This window comes from Sceloporus occidentalis, unplaced genomic scaffold, assembly GCF_023333645.1.
Source record: "Sceloporus occidentalis isolate IW3139 unplaced genomic scaffold, rSceOcc1.0.p SCAF_2, whole genome shotgun sequence".
Classification (NCBI taxonomy): Eukaryota; Metazoa; Chordata; class Lepidosauria; order Squamata; family Phrynosomatidae; genus Sceloporus; species Sceloporus occidentalis.
The window spans coordinates 162,565,760-162,588,045 of NW_028316982.1; the positions used below are offsets into that span (position 1 = coordinate 162,565,760).

The following is a 22,286-nucleotide window of genomic DNA, read 5'->3' on the forward strand; positions in this document are numbered from 1 at the left end:
GTTTTTCCACATTCACAGGCATGCTGTGACCCTAATCCCAGCGAATGTGAATGTGGAGGAAGGTGTGTGTGTGTATCAGGAGCCATTGTGGTGTAGTGGTTGGAGCATTGGACTAGGACTTTGGAGACCAGGTTGACCAGATATCCTCCTTTTCCAGTCTAGGTCCTCCATTTCAAGCCTCAGTCCAGGAGGAATTCCAAAACATCCTCCATCTTGAGCACGACCATGAAGTGTGACTTCCGCTCTGGGCCCACAACAAACTTCCAACTCCCAGAATTCCATAGCCTTGAGCCAGGGCAGTTAAAGCGGTGCCAAAGTGGGTTATCTCTCCAATGTGGATGCAGCCCAAGAAAACCCCATGATAGGGTCTCCCTAAGTTGGAAATGACTTGAAGATACACAACAGCAACAGCAACAACAATGGAGTGGTATAGGAGAGGGTCAGTTAGTGGGGTGAGACCATGGTTCCTTTTCTGAGCGGAAAGAACAAGGCAGCCATGTTCCTCCATCAGTTTACATTGAGAGAGTCTGGACCGCCCCCTCTCCATTCGCCCCGCCTATATACATTAGGTGTCAATCAACTGAGGAAGAGGGCCAGGATTGGCTGCGTCAGGGAGAGAGGCGGGGCAAGAAGAGTGGTGGAGGGGGCGGGTCCCTCCGGCCTAGGCTAGGGCTCTCGGACCCGGAAGGAACGCCGATGCCTTGTGCGGGAGGCTTGGCTGGGCGCTGGAGCCTAGTGCGGCGGCTGGGTAAGCGAGCGCGAGGCAGTGTGGCGCGCGCTTGGCCCAGGCAGGGCCCCAGCGGGGATGCTTCGGGGAAGGGGCGCATGCGCGGTGGTGGTGGCCTTGGCCTCGGCGGCGCTTGTGCTCTGGCTGCAGCAGGATGGCCAAGGTACGGAAGCACCTGCTCATAGGCCAGGTCCACGCCTTCCCTCCAGACAGGGAAGAAGGGGAGTGGGCATACAGGCAGGGGGAGTCCTCCTAAAGAGGACACAGGCACTGCAAAATGGAGGACGTTCCAGGGAAGAAATGGAGGACACGAGCAAATTGGGAAAAAGAAAAGCTAGAAACACTCATAGAAATGTGCATTTGTTCTTCTTTGTCATGCTCCAAGTGGAGGACATTTTGGAGTTGGCAGGAGGCTGAAATGGAGGACGGGCCCTGGAAAAGGAGGACCCCTGGTAGGGCTGCCATAATTGTCCACTTTTACCAGGGACAAAATGTAGGACAAATTCAAGACCAAACTGTAGGGCAACTGCAGGACAAAACTCAGCTCAAAATGTAGGACATTTAAGGTCCACCATTTTTCTTCAATGTCCTACATTTTGGGCTGAGTTTTGTCCTGCAGTTGTCCTACAGTTTGGTCTTGAATTTGTTCCACATTTTGTCCCTGGTAAAAGTGGACAATTATGGCAACCCTAACCCCTGGTCAACCTTCCCTTAGGGGACCCTTAAAGGGAATCTTCTTCTTTGGGCTGTTTCCTTGCAGCCGACCTGCCTTTGCTTGCTGAAAGGATTGACATTTAGGTGAGGATGGGTTTTCTATTCTATTGTTAGTTAAAAAGGCAGGGAAAAATGCACAACGCAGTGCTACTATGCATATTTGTTATGTTGGGTGTAGTGGGCATTACTTTATTTCCAGGGAAGTGTTTGTAGCAGCGAGCTCAAGCAGATTCATATGTAGCACCTGGTGGGTTATGCTGTAAATGCCTATGTCATAAATACCATGTTATAAATGTTACTCAGATATAGCTATAGGTTTGCGCATGTGTGTTTGTTTCTCACATTGTTGTATGTCTTCAGGTGCTTTCCTGCTTGCGGCGATCCAATCCTGGGGATTTCTTGCTTCTTCAGAGAGGGTCAGCCATAGCCATCCTCAGAGGCTGAGAGACTGTGACTTGCTTGTGGTCGCTCAGTGGTTTTACATGGCTGATTCGAATCCTGGTCTCCAGAGTTATAGTCCAGTGCTCAAACTGCTACACCACGCTGCTCTACATATTTATAACATGCCAGGTGTTCCCTATGAATCTGCTTGTGCAACCACGCTACAGACACTGACCTAAAATAACGCCCACCGTGTGGTTCTCACAATATGTGGGATATATATGTATGAAGAGTTAAGGATTTGTTATCTGTCGGAGCATGAAACAATACTGCAGTCTTTTCTCTGGAGGCCCTGAATCTATGCTCACCTCCAGATATGACAGACAGCCCTTGACCCACAGAACAAACCACCCACTCTCAATTCCAGGAAAGGTTTCCCAGGAAAGGCTTGACCCAAATATAAGTTGGCTTCAGTACACCATGATTAATGCTGGGCGTATCAGTGAACTAGATCCATTAAACATTACTGCAAGTAATGAGCAGGCTATCTCTGGATGCAGTTCACGAAAGCCAGTGTGGTGTAGTAGTTTGAGTGTTGGACTACGACTCTGGAGGCTAGGGTTCGATACCCTGCTCCGCCATGAAACCCAGCGGGTGCCCTTGTGCAAGTCACACTCTCTCAGCCTCCGATGAAAGCAATGGCAAACCCCCTCTGAGCAAATCTTGCCAAGAAAACCCTGTGATAGGCTCACCTTAGGGGTCACCATAAGTCGGAAAGGACTTGAAGGCAAGTGGCATGACCCATTTCACAGATACAGAAAATTGGTTGATTTCTCCATGGGACCAATGACTCAGAGAGATGGTGGGGTCTCTTTCTCTGGGCTTCCTCCAAAAGAGGTTGGGCAGCTACCTACTGGGGATAGTGTAGTTGCAGGTCCTGCATTAAGGGAGGGGAGGTTTGGACTCCACAGCCAAGTCTAACTGTATAGTTCTGTGATTCTATAATTCATGACTATTATATATATATATATATATATATATGGCCTAGAAAGCCCTCTGGCAGGAACTGCATAACAGCTCCCTTTCACTTGCTTACTGCTAACTGAATGCAAAATGTTAGCAGTAGTCCTTGAGCTGTAATAGACCTCTAAATTGCCTCCTGGAGAATAGGGCAGCAGCCAAGTTTGCTGTACAAAGTACTTGTGGTTTAAAGGTGTTTTTGCTACAGTTGTGTAGCTGTTGTGGTTGCTGTTGAAAGCCGACTGGGAATTAGCAAACAGAAGAACACAAACAGTTGGCGTTGGGTGTGTATTTTGTGTACTTTGGGTGGAACAGAAATACTAGAGTGCTTTGGCAGTTTATTATGAGCCCATCCTTCTCATTATTATTACATGGGGGATGTTTTATTTTTGAATTCTCATGTAAAGCGGCAACATGCTGTTTTTATTCTTGGTGTAAATAAAAGGACATCCCCCTCCACTGCCATCTCACATTTTAAATTCAGCCCAGGCTGCATCTGCACTACAGAAATAATGCAGTTTGACACCACTTTAACTGCCATGGTTCAGTGCTATGGAATTCTGAGATTTGTAGCCTTCTCTGTCAGAGAGCTCTGGTGCCACAACAAACTACAGTTCCCAGCATTCCACAGCACTCAGCCATGGCAGTTAAAGTAGTGTCAAACTGCATTATTTCTGCAGTGCAGATGAGTCCACAGTCATTGTAGCGGGAGCCTTGAAACAGTGCTGCTAAGAGTGTTGGTCCAAGGATTGGCGCTGGTCCACAGAGATATCATTTGTCTGTTCCTGGCAAGTTTCTTGAAAAGGAATAAATAATTGTAGAAGCCAAGGGTCCAAATTGCACAGCAGGAAAGGAACAGTTGCCACAACTCACACACATCAGGTAGCTTGGGAGGCACTTTGTAAAGGTATTTATTTATTTACTTAATTTATATGCTGAAGGGACCCAAGGTGGCTGCCAGATTTTAAAAGGCATCCTTTCCTTCTCTTGCTTTGGGCAGCCAAAGCTTCACACGGTACAAGGCTTGCAAAGGTTTCTTTGTACACTCAGGTCCTTTGGGAAATGAAGGAAGAGATGCGACAGCTGAAAATGCTGACTGCTTTTAAAACAGCATTAAAGACGTATCTCCTTTGGCAGGCCTGGCCAGTCAATTTTAAAACAAGACTTTTTAATTGTATATGTACTCTGAGTATATTTTAATGATTTTAAAGTGTTGCATTTTAACTGTGGGTTTATGTGTTTTTAGTTGTGTTTTGTATTTTAATATGTTGTGTGCCCTGCCTCGGGTCTTGAGGAGAGATGAGAAATAAATAAATACATTATTATTATTATTATTATTATTATTATTATTATTATTATTATTACCACTATCTTGTTGCATATTTGGGACTAATTGTGGGAAAGAAGTATGCAGGGGGATTTGTCGCACCTTTGTGACTAAATGAAATAAATTGGTAGCCTAAGCTTTCCTAGACTTGAGCCTACTTCCTCAGATGCGCGTTTGGAGTGGAGAGTCCAGAGGCAGACCTATATAAGCCACTTGTGTATGAGAACGTCAGGATAAAGGTTAAGTGACAGGTTCGGTTTTAACAACCCTTGTTGGGGGGCAAAGGCAGGTGGAAAGCTCTTGTGCGAAAGAAGTAGTAGCACATAAACCGAGGAAGCAGATCAAGCTCTAATCTGCACTGCAGAAGTAGCGCAGTTTGAAACCGCTTCAACAGCCATGGCTCTGTGCCATTGGATTCTGAGACTTGTGGTTTTGTATATCTAGCCTACTCTGTCAGAGAGCTCTGGGGCCACAACAAACTACAAATCCCAGCTTCCGTGGCCATGGAATTTATTTATTATCATTATGGTGTCAAACTGCAGGGCTCTGCAGTGCTGAGTAGACCCATATCTAGCAGGGAAACACACAATTAAGGTCGAAAAACACACTGAAGAAATAATAATCCAGTACCTGCCCTGGCTCAGTGCTAGGGATTCTTGGGAAGCGTAGTTTCTTCTGCCACCAGAGCGCTCTGCGACAGAGAAGGCTAAATGTCTCACGAAACTACAGTTCCCAGAATTGCCCAGCATCGAGCCAGGGCAGTTAGTGCAGTCTCAGACTGGGTTATTATTCCTCAGAGGCCCCTTGGCAGAAATGGTATTTCAGAGCAGTGGCCCCCCAAACTGCGTGCGCTTTTAAGAAATGTTGGACTTCATCTCCCAGAAGCCTCAGCCACGTCGGCCAAGAGCCCGGGATTGTGGGGGCTGGAGTGCCAAAATACCTTAAAGAGCACTGCGAGTGATTCCCAAACTCGGGCCTTCCAGTAGGTGTTTTGGACTTCGTCTCCCAGAAGGCTCAGCCACGTCGGCCAATAGCCTGGGATTGTGGGAGTTGGAGTCCAAAAGGCCTCCTGAAGAGCGAGACAGTAGCAGGCCTTCTTCCTTGGCAGAGGGAGGGAGGGAGGGAGGGCGCGCGCGCGCCGCCTAGTGTCGGCCTCCGGGGCATGGCGCGCGAGCAGGGGCCTAGGCGACGAGGGGCGCCCGCCGTCGAGTGGCCGCCGCCTGAGGCGAGGGAGCGGCTGGAAGGGCTGCGGCCTCGCCTCCGCTGAGGCGCCCTTTGTGTGTCTGCCTTGGTCAAGAGCGAGAGGGCGGCGTGCGAGGAGGGACGGATGAGGCCTGGGCCGGGCGCCTCAGCGGAGGAGGCTCAGCCGCCGCTCCTCCAGAAGACGTAGCGGCCTCGGTGGCCCCGGCGCCATTCCGGCCCTGGTCCGTTGGAGGGCGGCGGGTGCCGGCCATTTTGCGTCCCCGGCCAGGATGCTCCCCAACACGCGGGGCTTCCTGTGGTCGGACCTGGAGACGCGGGCGCTGCTGGAGATCTGGGGGGAGTCTGGCGTCCAGAGCGCGCTGGACGGCAACTTCCGCAACAGCCATGTCTACCGGGAGGTGGCCTGCCGCCTGGCCGAGCTGGGCTTCGAGCGCACCCCGGAGCAGTGCCGCATCCGCATCAAGGGCCTCAAGCGCCAGTACTTCCAGGCCCGAGAGGGGCTCCAGAAGAACGGCGGCCTGGCCAGGAAGATCTGCAAGTACTACGACGAGATGGACCGCGTCCTCCGCGCCAGGCTCCCGGGCCTCGCCGCAGAGAGCGCCGCCGCCGTCGCCGCGGGCCCCGGGGAGCAGGCCCTGAGCCCCGCCATGGCAGGGGGAGGAAGAGGAGGGGGCAGCGGCAGCCACACGCATGGGAGCCTCCTCGGAGCCCCGCATGGGAGCCTCCTTCGCGGCGCTGAGGAGGAGGACGAGGAAGAGGAGGACGAGGAGGAGGAGGAGGAAGGGGGCGAGGCGGAGTCCCCCCCTCCAAGGGACCCCTTCCACGGAGACCCCGCCGGGGAGTGCTCCTCCTACGCAGGGCACCACGGGGGCATCAAGGTGGAGTGCCCGCCCTTCGCCATCCCGCTGCCCCCCGGAGAAGGTGGGTCTACTTCGAGGAAGGAAGGAAGGAAGGGCTGCGTGTGTGGTGGGGGGGCCGCCTCAGAGCCCCCCACTAGCTCCTGATTTAATTGCAACCTCTTGACCCCTCCTTCCCAAGCCCTAGAGGCCAAGCCTTGCAATCCCTGTGTTCAGCGGGACTCACTCTGGACTAAACATGCACGCTTTTGCACACTAAACAGGATTTGCCTCCCAAAATAACACTCCGGACTCAAGAGGTGCACTTTTGCACCTACTAAACTTGCATAGGATCGAAGAGTTGGGAGAGGCCTCAGGGGCCACCCAGTCCAACCCCATTCTGCCATGCAGGAACTCTCAGTCAAAGCATCCCCTTTGACAGATGGCCATCCAGCCTCTGCTTAAAGACCTCCAAGGAAGGAGACTCCACTACACTCTGAGGAAAGAGTGTGTTCCACTGTCGAACAGCCCTTACTCTCAGGAAGTTCCTCCTAATGTTGAGGTGGAATCTCTTTTCCTGCAGCTTGCATCCATTGCTCTGGCTCCTGTTCTCTGGAGCTGCAGAAAACAAGCTTGCTCCCTCCTCAATATGACATCCCTTCAAATATTTAAACAGGGCTATCATATCACCTCTTAATCTTCTCTTCTCCAGGCTAAACATCCCCAGTTCCCTAAGTCTTTCCTCAGAGGACATGGTTTCCAGACCCTTCACCATTTTAGTCGTCCTCATTTGGACACATGGCTCCAGTTTCTCAATGTCCTCCACAATACATAGACTCCTGACTAAACAGGAATGCTTTTGCACACTAAGGCGTTTTATCACACTAGTGAGATCCTGTGGGAAAACAGGATTTAAAGGAGAGTTAAATTGGAGAAAACCCAGAAATGCCCAAAGTTTATCACCCAATATTGCTGTTAAACTGAAATACACTTGTCCCTCCATATTCGCTAGTGTTAGGGGCACAAGGTCCCCGTGAATATGGAAAAAGCCGCAAATAACAAAAACACCCTCTTTTTTAAACCTGAGATGACACCTCTCTAGGAATCCCTAGGTCCTCCAGTGCAACTCTGTGGTCAATGCCCAGCAGTCACTGGCCATAGAATGGCACTGGAGGAGCTACAAAGGCCTAGTGGAGTGTTCTCTCTAGGAATCTTTAGGTCTTTCCGTGCAATTTTTGATTAAAGTTGACCATGGAGTTGCATTAGAGGACCTAGATATTCCTGGAGAGAACATACTAATCAAAGCCACAAATATGGAGGGATGAGTGTAATTTAAAACCAAAGAGCAGGGAGACCAAGGAACCAATTGGAAAGGAAACATGTTTAATTTTTTTGCTGCAGCTGTTCCTGGTAGGAAATATTACCCAAATTAACTGGGACCCTGATTCCAAAGTGAACCCAGCTTCCACAGTACTTTGAACAAAGAGAACCACAAATCACTTTTCCTTGGTTACATTTGAATTAAACATTTACACCCCTGTATATTCATTGGGTGTCCTAGCATACGTCTCCTATCCCTCGCGGGTGACCCATCCATCACACAATCTTTTATCTGTATGTTTTGTTTCACTGTCACCAAACTGACTCTTGCAGTACTTCCTTTTATTTCGGTTAGAAACTTAAGTTAGGAGCCATTTCCAGATTGTTTACATTCTGAAACAGAGGATTTGACATGACCTGAATTCCATCATCCTGGCAACCTTTGCTCTCAGTACTATAATTTTTAACTTCTGAGCATAGTAAAATCCTCAGTTTTAACCAGTGTACTTCACTTGCAATCCTTGTATTCAGTGGAACTCCCTCTGGACTAAACACATATGATTTTGCACACTAAGGGGGATTTGCCTCTCAAAATACACTCTGGACTAAAGAGGTGTGATTTGCACTAACCAAGCTGCACACTAAGGCAGATTTGCCCTCCAGAATACACTAATGACTAAACATGTATACTTCTGCACTGACTAAACATGGATTTGCCCTCCAAAAAACAAAGGTGTTCAGTTGGGAGTTATGCATCTGAGGAAGTAGGCTGAAGCCTACCAAAGCTCATGCTACCAGGTGCTTTCTTCCTTTTAGGGGTGAAACAGACAGTTCCTTTGCGCCGCCATCTGATCGGCTTCAGAGCACAGTGTTTTCATGCCGCATGCTCTGAAGCTGCCCAGTAGCTGGCTTCACGCCATCCAGTTGCCCACATGTGGGCCAGCTTCTGGGCGCTCCAGCGGCGTTTAGACACCATAGGAGTGCTGTAAAGCTACGGCAGGGCAGGAAAAATGGATTTTTGCTAGCACAAAAAGGCAGATTGGGACTGCAGCAAGTGGTTGCTGTGGCCCCAATATGGCTTTCTCAGGGGTGGCTTCACGCCAACCCCTTTCCCCTTAGTCTCAAAGGTGCTGCAAGATCCTTTGGCATACTGATTTTCCAGATTGCCACAGCTAGGTATTTGTTAGTAGCACAGTTTATGGAGAGTGTGTTTTTGTCCTCGCCTGCGTGTCACTACGCACATGCACCTGAGGGAGGAAATTGCAATGTTACTGCATTGACCTCTCTTTCTGCGCCCCTCCCCTTTGTTCCTGTCTAGACAAAGGAAGGCAGTCCCCACCATCACTACTGCTCACATTTCCAGTTGCACACAACTTTAAGTTGGGCAAATGGGAGGGGGGCACTTCTTCATCATCCCTTTGGAAATGTTCTGCTCTACACTAGGCTCTTGTTAGCATTTATTTAATGCCTCTTAGTTCGATACTGCTAGATAGGCTTTATTTTTTTTAATGAATTCCCATTGCTTTATATTATAATTGCCCCAAGGAACATAACCAGGGAGCATCAGCTGCATGTTCAAGTGTTACACATTAGCAACAAGACTAAAAGCACTGTGACACTTGAGAGACGTTCTCTTCATGTGCACCAGCATTCTTTCATAGTACTGCTGCACAATTCAGAAGGCATTGTGCCATTCACACATCACACAATCAAGAGATCAGAGATTTACTGGGGTTCCCAGGCCAGACAAAGGGCCCTCAGCTCAACCTCTGATCCTTTCAGGAAAAACAAAATCTTGATTTGTCTCTTCATATCTTGACAGATCACTTACACAAACAAATTTAAATGCATTTTATATAGAAGGAGCAATACAGTGTATGTACTGATCTCTTTACCATTTGTACATGTATATCCCTATTTTTTAAAAAGTTGCACGCACTCTTGAAGGTTTTTTTAAACTGTTCCTATCTCCTCATAAATCTGGTTTCAAAAGCTGACACCCCTAAGCCAATTAACTCACACTTAGAACGAAATTTTACATATAAATAATACCAAAGGAGAAACGTTTACAGTAGCACCCTTTGTTATGCAGATTAGAAGTAGGTGATTAAAACTGCGAATTAGATAATTATCTGCAATACTCCAACAAAACACTGTGAAAACTTAATTTAAATACTTAGATGATTTAATGCATGTATATTTTTAAAGTACCCTAGCTATGCAGTCCTGTGTGTGTTTATTCAGAGGCCAGTCCCACTGTGTGCAGTGGGGGTTATACTCTAATAAATGGATTGCATCCTAATTAAAGAATCCTTTATCTGATTATTGAAAGCTTTCAAGTCCTTGGAAAGATAATATAGGCACATTTTTCAATTCTTACTATTTTGTCCAATATAACAATACAAAAGTAGTGTCTGAAAAAACCTTAGCACATAAGCTGAGCAGGGTTACCATATGGTTTAAAGTAACAGATCATGTATTTTGAAATAACTGGCTTAAAATATACAAACTTGTTGCTAAATTGGAATTTCTATCAATGTAGAATTAGACACGTTTCACACTTAACATCCTTTAAGTATAGTTATTCAGAATGTGAAGAACTAACACATTTGCTTCTGTTTTAGGTTTTAAGCAAATTAATGCTCACACCAATGCACCACCCTTATTATCTCAGGCTAAAAGATCAAAAAAACGGCATGCAAATTTAACACTGGACAAAATGATGGAGAGATTTCTGCAACAAAGCATGGATACTGAAGAGAAGTTTTACACATATGAAGAGCAGCGACTTAAAACTGAGGAAAAACGACGTGAAGCTGAGCATGCTAGGGAGCTCCAGATGTTGCAGATGTTGGGACAGATGTTATCAGGAATTTCCTCTACGGTATCACAGAGGTCACAGTATGCACCAAGCAATCCTTCACAGAGATCAAATCACCGATCCTATGGAGATAACTTTAACTATAATTCTATGACAACTTTATCTCCACCTATAGGTACTTGACTCTATTGCATAAACATTGTCTGCATCAGATAGTTAAGATGTGTGTGCCCATTGGTCGTAAAATCCCCAAAATCGGCAAAATTAATCTTGGGACGTTCTGGGGTATGTTTGCAAAATGAATGAACGCATTCAGCTGGGATTATAAAAGTTTACTTGGGCATAGGATTTGTTTTAAGGTTCTGGTGTTTTACAGAATTGCTGTGGGGTAGAGTGCAATGGCTTAACAATTTGCATGGCTCAGGTTTTTAAAACTATGTAGAGCAACCAGTTATAACAGTAGTGGATTAAAAGGGCCATTCTGTTTATTTTGATAATAAAAACCACATGGCTTGATGGTTAGTCTTTTGTTGTTGTTTTGGAATTAATAGTTTCTCTTAATAGTTTCTGCAGTAGAGCGCATCCATATGGGCAGTTACAAAGGATAGTTAAAATAGTGGTAAAATAATTTTAGAAGGTTTTCAAGGATTTTGCATATAATTTTCACATTTTTCCCTTTTCTGTACATGGGATTTGCTGCTTTAGTAGCAATTAAAATAAATATTTTAGGTATTCTACTGATCATAAGCTCTGATCATTGCTTGCAGCATCTGCTGCCTAGTAAGTGAGAATTGGGCCACTTCCATGGTCTCTGTGTCCCCTAAACAAGGGACTTCATAGGGATTGTGAATATGAAAGGTCATGAGCACATAATTCTAGGTTATTCATTTGTAACTGACCAACAAAATTTTGAGTCATGAGACATTTTTAATTTTGTTTCTGTTAAATCTTCAATTTCTCTGGTATGGAAGGAATGCAAGATTTCACAGAAACAAAATTTTGTAATTGTGGCTTGAGAATTGAACCCATTTTCTGGTTAATAAACTTACACTCGAGTGCAGTTAAAAATGTGGTCCTGGAGCTGTCTTTAGGTGCCATAGCTTCCTTAGTTCATTTATATGGTATTGCAGTACAGTAATCATAGTTTTTATCAGGAAGGCAGGGAATTCAGATTTTATAATGTCATAGACCCTTTACCATAAGAAACCAGTAGTTGTGGGACCTTAGTATGTCACAGAAGTGCCTGAATATATATTGAAAATAGTTTGGATGTGTGTTGTGCATGTGCAAGTGCTGTTTGGTCCATCTGTCTCCCTCACAAGGCTTGAAGCAGGTTTCACATTCCTGCCCAGTTCCATATTGTTGTTGATGACAGTAGTATTGCATGTTATATATAACATATATACTATATATGCTTATTATCTTGCTATTCTGAATACAGTACAAATACCTGCTTCCATCTTTGCTCTGTTGCTGTTTTCAAGATCAGATGTAATAATTGTTTTGATCAGGGTGGAAAAGCAGCTTATACAGGTCTTTCTTAGGGGAGAGCAAAAATATGTGAAAATGTGGTGAAATGACCAATAGCGCCCCCCCCCCCCAGCATGGAATACTGTATTGCAGTGGTTCCCAACCTTCCTAATGCCGTGGCCCTTTAATACAGTTCCTCATGTTGTGGTGACCCCCCAACCATAAAATTATTTTCATTGCTACATGCAAATATGTGTTTTCCAATGGGCTTAGGCAACCCCTGTGAAAGGGTCGTTCGACCCACAAAGGAGTCCCGACCCACAAGTTGGGATTCACTGCTGTATTAGGTAATTTGAACAAATACTTTTTTTCCCCAGTCCTCTAAACTGGAAGAGGGGGTGAAGGATGATGGTGGATGGTGTGGTCCTCCAGAGATCCTTCAGGGGGCTGGGGGGCAGTCTGCTTCCTCAACCTCTTGTAGTTACTGTCTCCTGATTGAGAAGCCAATTTGTATGGTGTGTGTGTATTCTGTACTTTACAACCTAAACATGCCTATTAGTGAGTAAGTCCTAATCTGCACTGCAGAAATAATGCAGTTTGTCACCACTTTAAATGCTGTGGCGCCATCCTATGGAATCCTGGGATTTGTAATTTGTTGTGGCACCAAAGCTCTCTGATAGAGAAGGCTAATTCTCTTCCAAAACTACAAATTCCAAAATTCAGCAATAGCAGTTAAAATGATGTCAAACTGCATTTTTTTCTGCAGTATAGATTAGAACTAAGTCTCACTGGACACAGAGTAAATCACTATGAAGTAGGTAATGTGGAGAAGGTGCCGGCCCCTGGTTCTGTACTCATATGATAGAAGAAGCATATATTGAATAATTGTGGTACTGAATAAGTCATCCTCTTCCAAGTGTTTTAACTGCCTTTTCTGACGTATGTAACTAATCTACATGGGAAATGGTTTCATTATATATTCTGGATATACTGGAGTTTGCTTTTGAGCCTCAAAGGCTTATATCAAACTGATTTTCCAATCACTTTATCTAATCTATAGTGTGAATTATGTATTATTATTGTTATTGTCATCATTTGCAGTTGGCCCTTGGAGCTCGCGGTGATCCGTTCCAGACTCCCCCTTGCGAGTTCTGAAGTGTGTGCATATTCAAGCCCCATAGCCACAGATGCGCACCCCATTTGCGTTAATGGCGGTTGCCCCTCTGTGCATTTCCAAGTCCGTGGATTTCAAGTCCACGGACTTGGAGGGGTGACTGCATTTATTTATATGTCCCCATCATTGCACATAATGATTTATAAGAAAAAAACAGTCCCCTGCCCTCAGGTTTACAATCTAAAGAAACAACATACAAGGAAAGAGGGTGGCAGTGGGGAGAGAATATCAGTTCCAGCATAAACTGCCTTTTCTTCTCTCCCTTCAAGGCTGGGGCAGTGGAAGTTGGGATGGAGAGAGGGCCTTTCATCTGTTTCTGGGCCGAGACAATGTGGAGCTGTACTTCCCAGCATATTTGAATAGTAATTTATGCCAATGCCTGGAGACAATACTGCCAAACTCAGTAGTTTAGGGCAGTGCTTCTCAGGCTATCTGATGTGGCGACCAGTGATGGGTTTTGTCTGATATGCCAGGGGGCAGCATTAAATTTGTGCCAATTGGGTACCATTATTTCTTTCTTTCCTGGAAACTTGCCAGGGAGCAGTGACATCTTTCCAGGGACCACCTATTCGGTTTAGGGGAAATGGTAAGAAAAGCTATAATTCTTTAGAAAATGGACTTGAATATGGATTAAAGGCCATCAGTTCTGTATGTACTAAGGAAGAATGGGGATGGCAGTAGCAGCAGTGTTGCTGTTTCTACTTTTTCTGACTATTCACAGTCAAGGGGTATCACTGATTTGTCTAGGTAGTTACATTCTTTTGAGATCAGATCCATGGAATACAATTTTCCATATAGCACTTTATAAGGTCTAACATTTATTCATGTTAGTGTATATCCTTTTGTGCAAGGTCTTCATTCTTGTGGTTGTTTAGAAAGATCTCAATGTATCCATGCAGTTTGTGCCATCATTACTGGAAGCCTGAAGAGATCCAGCATGGATTTAGCAGGTGTCACTATTGTTATTCGTCATGGGAGTAATAAACCCTTTTTTATTACAAAAAATAAAAAGATCACAAGCAGAATAAAATATGCTAAGGTGTCTGTGTAATGTTGGAAGAGGACTATATTTACTAAGTAAAGTATGCAAAGCATAAGCTTAGGTTACCTATTACATTTCTAGTAAAATTCTTGATGCCTCTATCCAGCTGTTAGACTTACAGTTACAGAATCTGTGGGATTTCCATAAGTGTTTTACTGTCCATCTGTCAGGAGGGTTTATTCCCCCTATAGACTTTGTCATGTATGCTCACTCCCCCTCTACAGATACTTAATGGCCCTTGTCAGATTTCTCTGATTGTGACAACTAAGCATAATTTGGTTGTTTTAAAAGTACGTTGGTTGTGCTTCAACAGATACGTTAATGAAGAACATTAATTTGACAGCAATTAATTGTATAATTTGAACTTTCATTTAGAAGATTAATTATCAAGGCTTCAGAAATATGGAGGATTAACTTTGCATTGCTTGACTTGAATTTATTCATTTTTGGACCTTGAAATGAAACCCACGAGTGACTAAAAAGCCAGTGCTTTTTCTCCTAAAAGTGAGCTGAGACAATTTTAATCCTTTTCTGATTTGCAGTTAGAGATTTAAGTGGTTGAAACCCCAGCCCAAGCTTAACAGCAGTGAGATCAATGCTGTTCTTCCAATTGTATGAGTTAATTGAATTCTGTTGTGAAAATTGGCTCTCAACAAGTGAAATTGGAGAGATGGGGAGGGAGAGGGATACTTTCCATATGGAGTTATTATACCCCACTTTGCCTTTTTGACATAGCTAGTGGGTAGGTTATGACAAATAAGGATGCTTGTGGGTGTTTGTTCGGTGACATTATTGATTTAGGCAGCAGAATACACTTTAAGTACAAAACTTAATTGGCACTATTAATGTTCTTAAAATTTCCAGCCTACATGTCTACAATATTTTTCCTACTCCTATATGTTGAGGCCATTTCAAATGATGCTGAGGCTAAAATCTAATATTCATTTATCTTGGAGTAAGTGCTGAATTCAGTGGGATTTAATTCTAAATACAGTCCGCCTTCCCTTTATGCAGGGGATCCGTTCCGGACCCCCCTATGTAAAGGGAATTCCACGTATGCTGGAGCCCCATTTAAATGAATGGGGTTTGTGCACATGGCGGTACATGTGCACCATGGGGGCGCACCACTACCCCTTATGGGGCACGCTGCCCCTTTTCCCAATGCGTCTTTCAGCATATGCTGAAAGCCGCCCCCCACGTATGATTCAAGCACACTGTAGACTCATGTGGGTCTGTATAGGGATCTGTGGTACTTCTGTTTCCTAAAATTCAAATATGCAGAATACTTGACAAGGTTGTTGTGTGCCCTCAAGTTGTTTTTGACTTATGGTGACCCTAAAGCAACCTTGTCACAGGGTTTTCTTGGCAAGTTTCTTTAGAGGTTTGCCATTGCTATCCTCTGAGGCTGAGAGCATATGACTTGCCCAAAGTAACCCAGCGGGGTTTATTTACATGGGCAAGATGGGATTTGAACCCTGGTCCAGAGTCATAGTCCAGCGCACAAACCACTACACCATGCTTCTTCTCACTTGACTCGGACTGCCACGTAATTGATATGAGCTATCAGGTTCTATACATTCAGGAAAGGATGCTATGTGTACCTGAATTTTCCTAGAATTCTTCCCATGCTTCCAGAAGCATTTGATTTTGCCCATTTGGGGAATGTGGAAAGATGATGCCTGAATGTGATGGCCTAAAGATCTCCTTCTACATTCAGAAATTCTATTATAACTGCTTGCTTAGGTGGTGATGGTGCGGAACATCGTTCAGCAAAAAAATCCAATAAAGAGAAACTCATAAGATTTACTGAAATGCTGTTAGTAATGAGTGGGATTGTGTGGGTGTTGGGATGTCTGCATAACATAAAGTGGGTGTTAGAAGAAGAGGAATGAGGAAGAATTTTTTCTCGTTAGGGATGAGCCTCCATACTAGTGCACACTGGCTAATTGCTCCCACTTGCAGTGGGTTTATTTGGCATGACCATGACCTCACAGGAGCCAGTGCTCTAGCTTGTTTCATCCCATCTGGTCTTCTCTGGCTTATTGGGAGAGGAAGAAACCAGAATGCTGGCTCTTGTCAAGTTAAACAATCCATGGATCAAAAGTTTGTTTAGCAGCTCCTGCTACAAGTGGGAGTAATCTGGTAACATGGGACTCCTGAATAATGAGCTATGAAGTGTAAACCGGGCCATCAAGTTAATTCAGATATAGAGAGATAATGTGGTGTAGTAGTATGAGCCTTGCTCTGTGACTCCAGAGACTAGGGTTTGAATCCTGGTTCAGCCATGTAAACCCACTGGGAGGATCGCAAGGGCAAACCGCCTCTGAAGAAACATGGCAAGAAATTCCATGATAGACTTACCCTAGGATCTCCATAAGTTGGAAACAACTTGAAGCCACACAACAACAATGATTATTTAGTATTTTAATTTAAATTCATGTTATATTCATGTTCTCAAACGTTCCTATTTGAAGTAATGAATTTTTTTTCAGTTATAGAAAGAACTTTTTCAATGCATAAAACTCATTCAATGAAGGAAATGGAGAATATATTTCAGTTGGTGCGAAACATTATTCCTCCTCTAACTGCCAAAAAGCATAAAGGCCAAGATGGACGAATAGGAATTGTTGGAGGTTGCCAAGAGTAAGTGAAAATGTTTATTATCCTTACAAACAAAACTACGGATGCTACTGAATCACTAGTGTTTTACTAGTCCTCCCTCTTAATTTCTTGTGCCACACCGGCTGCATCCACACTGCAGAAATAATGCACTTTGACATTACATTCACTGCTGTGGCTCTGTGCTGTAGAATGCTGGGAATTGTACTTTTTCAGATTTTAGCCTTCTCTGTTAGAGAGTTCTGGTGCCACAACAAACTACAGTTCCCAGCATTCCACAGCACTCAGCCATGGCGGTTAAAGCAGTGTCTATTACTCTATTGTCACACACACTGCCTAGGATTGATGACATGAAAACATCAATTACTTATCTGTCACTGCCAAGCTTGCCTCATTCATTACTAACACCTTCATTGGTTTTTTCCTTGTTACTGTTTTTTGATATATATAGATATATATAGATATATATTTAATATGATGAAACGGTGACTTATTTAGAAAGGGAAAAAACTGAATGGAGAAATATTCTCACCCCATATTACTGGAACAAAGAGTATACACTTTGTATAACAAAGTAAAAAAATCTAGGATTTTGTAATGCGAGATGGGAAGAACATGAGTACACAAATATTTATTCACATTCATGCATATCCTTGAATTAAGGATGGAGAAAGTGTGGCTTCAGAGGCTCCTCTTCTTTGATTCTGGTTATTGCTAGCATCTTGAGAATCTAAGTTTTATCATGAGAAACTTGAAATGATGATCTTGTTTTTGTGAAAGGAGTGTGTTAGATTTGTTATCATGGATTAAGTCATAGATTGCCAGCTAAGAGTGATCAGTGGAAACAAGCCAAGAAATTGATGTGGTTTTATCAATTTACACTTGTCCATATTAATTCATTACACAACTTGATTATTAATACTCCAGTCTTTTCTGGGAAAATTGGCACTGCATTGTAGTAATATAATTTTCTGGTTTTAAACTTGCAGTTAATAGATATTAAACATGAGTGAATGTTTGTTATTCTTCATCCCAATTTGTCAGCCATGGTGATAGAAAAGTAAATATACTTCCTGACTTGAGCTTTCCCCTTTCACTTTTAGGTATACTGGTGCACCATATTTTGCTGCAATTTCAGCTCTAAAAGTGGTAAGTTTTCCCCAAAAAACATCTCATGAATTAGACCTTTAAAGCAGAAGTAGATGTCAAACTGCCTTCTATTTCTTGTTCTACTGCAGCTTCCATCATTACGGTAGTTTTTGTGGGTTTTTTGGGATGTAAGACCATGTTCTAGAAGAGTTTTTTCCTGATCTTTTACCAGCAGCTGTGCCTGTCATCTTGAGAGAAATTCCATCGTTTCTCACTACTGTCTGCTAGCTAAGGCTGCTGACAGTTGCAATTCAACAATATCTGGAATATGATTACCACCCCTGCTTTGAAAACATTGGTCATTATGCAACCAGGATAAGCACACCTAAGCCCATAAAAACAGTGAGCTGAAGCCTGTATCATGAACATGTTTGGCTTTCACCAATGAAAGTTTGCGTATACTTGAAATAGGTAAAACCTGAATATGTAGACGATAGTTAACTGGTTTTTAGATAACTGCTTTTACAAATAAATTGCTATTTCATTTACTCATTTTTGGAAGCAGGATGAATATACTCTTTAGTAACCCTAGAATGTTGTGGAATTAGGGTAATAAATAGGCATATATGAAAGAGATTTGTTAGAAATTTGCAGACTGTTTGGGGTTGGGCACACTCCAAAGGTTAGAGAATGTTTTTTTTAGTTTCCAAACTCTCAGCATATCTTAGTACTGCCATTTTTGCAGACCCTGAAGGAACTGGAAATCACTAGTAGGTATTTTGGGGGGTGTATTTTCTGGCGTGGGGTGCAGCCTGAAACGGCATATATGTCCCAGTGTGTTTTTTCAGCCAAGAAATGGGAAGGGGTTGATTTAGGTGGGGGACAAAGGCTGCAGGAAAATTCCCCTCCCCAGCTCTTGTCAGCCATATGCTATCTACACTAGGTTTAGCACTAGGGTTGCAAATATTTAACTATATGTTATCATTCTTAGGGTGCAGACCTGTCCCATGTATTTTGTACCAAAGATGCAGCCAGTGTAATCAAATCTTACAGCCCAGAGCTGATTGTTCATCCAGTTCTGTACGTATCCTTGCTGTCTATCTTGCTTTTTGCCTTGTATTTTCTTTAACAAAAGTAAGGTCTGGAGTTGTCTAAGGAGTACCTCATGTTCAAAGCTGGGATCCAAGTGCCATATCCCCTCATTTGGGTACCCATGTCTGCTAATGATCTGTATGCTCATGATCTGTAATATTGAAAGCAAACTGGTTTATTGGATGGGCACAGTATGCATGGTGTTTTGTGTGGGTTTTTTAGAATGTCTGATATAGAAATGCTGCATGCCTATTACATTTTAGTTGCAGGAAGTCTTTGTATTTCACTGGAGGCTGTGTCTGGTTAATTAAACTGTTGTGTGCTTTTAACCATTAAGACACCTTTTATATAGCAATGGGACTGAGGGTGTAGCTATACTTCAAAATTAAAGCACTTTGCCACTACTTTAACTGCAAATCCCAGGATTGTGTAGGACAGAGGCATGGCAGTTAAAGTGGTATCAATCTACTTTAATTCTGCGATGTGGCTACACCCTTAGGATTGCTTTCAGTTAAGTTGCAAATGATGGCAGCTACTTCCTCCCAAGAGAGCCAGTGTGGTGTAGTAGTTTGAATGTTGGGCTACAATTCTGGAGAACCAGGATTTGAATGCCTATTTGGCCATGAAACCCACTAGGTGACCTTGTACAAGTGACATACTTTCAACTTCAGAGGAAGACAAAGTCAAAATCCTCTCTGAACAAATCTTCCCAAGAAAGCCCTGTGATAGATTAACCTTAGGGTAACCATCAGTCAAACAACTTGAAGGTACAGAACAATTTCCTCCCAAAAGTGGTGCTGCTTGAAATCCCAGTCTCAGCTTTACATACTGTGCTCACTGTCAAAGCTGTATCCAAACTATTAATCAGTGTGTTGTTGTTGTTTTTGTTGTGTGCCTTCAAGTAATTTTTGACTGATCCTATCACAGGGTTTTCTGGGGCTGAAAGTGTCTGGCTCAGTAGGTTCCCATGGCCAAGCGGGGAATCCAACTCTGAACTCCAAAATCTTAGACCAAAAACAAGCAATCCACCACATGCAAATGCCTTTTAAAAGTTCCAGGATACAAGCTGAAGCAGCCATGGCAGCCAGTTACATGATATTGCACACTAGCAAAATAAGCTGCATGTCAAACAGGGATATGAAGATGGGGTAAGGTTGGTTGGGGGATTGAATAGGCTGTATATGGAAATTTCTTCTTTCTTCTCCTTAAAGAGAAAAAAGGAGACATGCTAGCCCATTCATGCTACCTCCATTCATATGGGAATTTTTCTCCCATTCCTAGTGTTTGCAATGTCCCAAGCAGATGGATGTCTCCTTTCACATAATACTATTATCCTCTTTGGTTAAAACAGAAAATGATTGCTTCTCTCCCCCTCAATCTCTGGTAGTTGTCAGTGAAAACAAAAATTACCTTAAATTTAATGCCAGCTGCCAATAAAAGGGGAGGACTGTATAGGCTTGTTCTCAAAGAACACAACTTTGCTATGAAGGGTTCCCTATTTTCATTGAAACATAAGAACAGGTATACCTCAGTTAACAAATTAGACGTGTCCCAGCACATTACTTCTTTAACAGAAAATTTGACCAAAATAATGTGGAAAGGATAGGGATAGAAAATAAGGGCAATTCAACATGTTTCAGCATTTCCCCCCCCCCCCCCCCAAAGCTATCAGGATTCGTGTGTGAAATGAAACTAGCAGGTCAGGCAAATTTTGCATAAATAAATGAACCTTGTAAAGACCATTTAAAGTCTTTCCTTAAAATTCATCCAGGAATTACCTTTTCTTTTACCTTGCACATTTCTTGTAATTTTACTTTGGTGGCCAAACTTAAAGATCTGTGCGATTGTTGTTTTATAGCATCCTGGGGTAGCTGATGAGGCAGTCTTGTTGGCACTTTCCTTTTTTCTCTGTTTTGCTGAAGTCACATACTCAGTATAACATTCCAGAGGCAGCTGCTACTTACCTTTCAAGTTTTATTGCATTGTTTAGCCTTCCTTAACCATCCTACCAGTGCCAAAGCTGGTGAAAAACCTCCAGCAAGATTGGGAATAAGGGGGAAAAAAAGCAGGGCTGGTTGTGTGTAAAAAGAAGCTTCTTTTTCAAAGGCTTAGTTAACTGAGGTATGCCTGTACTGTTGAGCTGTACAGGTTAGGGTGCTTCTCACATGTAAACTCAGGGAACTTATTTCGTAATAATCTGAGAAGGTTGCAGCCTTTAAGCCTCAATTGACAACCACCTGGCAAATTTTTTCTTTCAAAGAGCAATTGGGTATATTACAGTCTGCCATGTGAGCATGATGGTGCATATTTTCTGGAAAGACACTACACAATCTATATGCTTCTCTATGTATGGGGAAACATGTATAGTGATTTCCTTGGAAGAGGGCCAGACTTAAATTGGAAAAAAAGGTGCATGTGCTTGCATTGCAGGAACCACCCTTTGAAAACCTGCTATTCTCTGTTCTATTCCCCTCTTCAGGGATAGTCCTGATGCTGTTCATGAAGTGGAAAAGTGGCTACCACGATTACACTCAGTTGTCATTGGACCTGGATTGGGAAGAGAGGATGTCCTGCTTGAGAATGCTAAGGTAATTTGGACTCCAGTATCGTACTCAGTAGGACTCTATTGTACTGCCCATATTCTTTTCATGAACATAATACTTCTGTTTTGAATACATAGCTCTTGATATTAAAAACCCAGAACAATAATACGAGAGAATCAGCACCTGGAGTTTATGAAACCTGTTTTTTGTGTGATACTCTCACAGATTACATAAAAAGACTGCTGGTCTTGAGCTTGTAAATTTGGACTTCCCTGGAGGCATGGGCATTGTTAGGTGCTTGAAATAATGAAGGGCTTTACCTCAGCCAGTAGTCACTTGGCTACACATTCCTGTTTCAGAATTCAGTGGTGGAAACACTTAATTTAGTAGTGGTTGCCTCTGACCTAGACCACATCATGTGTGTGAAACTATATATAGGGCTTCCTAAGTCTTGCCCAAAGTCTTAATATGAGTAGACTGGCAGCTGCTGCCCAGTCATATGAAGGCTATGGAGTGCCTTTGTCTTTATGGAGTGCAGCAGCTGAAGCAAATAAAAGTGACCACAGGCTTTGGGGAAGGGGCATGTAGAGTCTAGCCTACTACTCGGTGAGATATAATGGCTGACTGGCACTCAGAACAGTAAGTAATTTGTCTGGGAAACAGGCCTAGACTTGTCAATGCCCCTGGTCGAAGTCATCCATACGTTCAAGAGAAAAATAATAAGTTCAAGGTAAAACAAAGATGGCTTGGCTACCATATTTCACTTTGGCATGAACTGAGGTGCAAATAGGAAAGAGGAACAGGAAAATGGGAGATGTTGATGTTGTGTGCCTTCAAGTGATTTCCAATTTATGGCAAACCTAAGATGACCCTATCACAGGGTTTTCTTGGCAAGATTTGTTCAGAGT

At 43.5% G+C, this 22,286-nt stretch overlaps 1 protein-coding gene across 4 annotated transcripts in view; it reads left to right on the forward strand.

Annotated features, from left to right (window-relative positions):
* Nucleotides 1-650: 650 nt before the first annotated feature.
* The window catches only part of LOC149319203 (ATP-dependent (S)-NAD(P)H-hydrate dehydratase-like), a 28,434-nt gene continuing 6,798 nt past the window's right edge, over nt 651-22,286 (forward strand). For 2 of the 4 annotated variants that reach the window (XM_089511257.1, XM_089511258.1), the window contains exons 1-6: nt 5,340-6,293; nt 10,153-10,524; nt 16,528-16,678; nt 17,758-17,803; nt 18,735-18,823; nt 21,315-21,423. In XM_089511257.1, coding sequence (XP_089367383.1) covers nt 5,642-6,293; nt 10,153-10,524; nt 16,528-16,678; nt 17,758-17,803; nt 18,735-18,823; nt 21,315-21,423 — 1,419 coding nt within the window. In that variant the 5' untranslated portion in view covers nt 5,340-5,641. Of the gene's footprint in view, nt 749-5,339; nt 6,294-10,152; nt 10,525-16,527; nt 16,679-17,757; nt 17,804-18,734; nt 18,824-21,314; nt 21,424-22,286 lie in introns of those variants that run through there. The other 2 variants (XM_089511259.1, XM_089511260.1) reach the window with 2 other exon arrangements.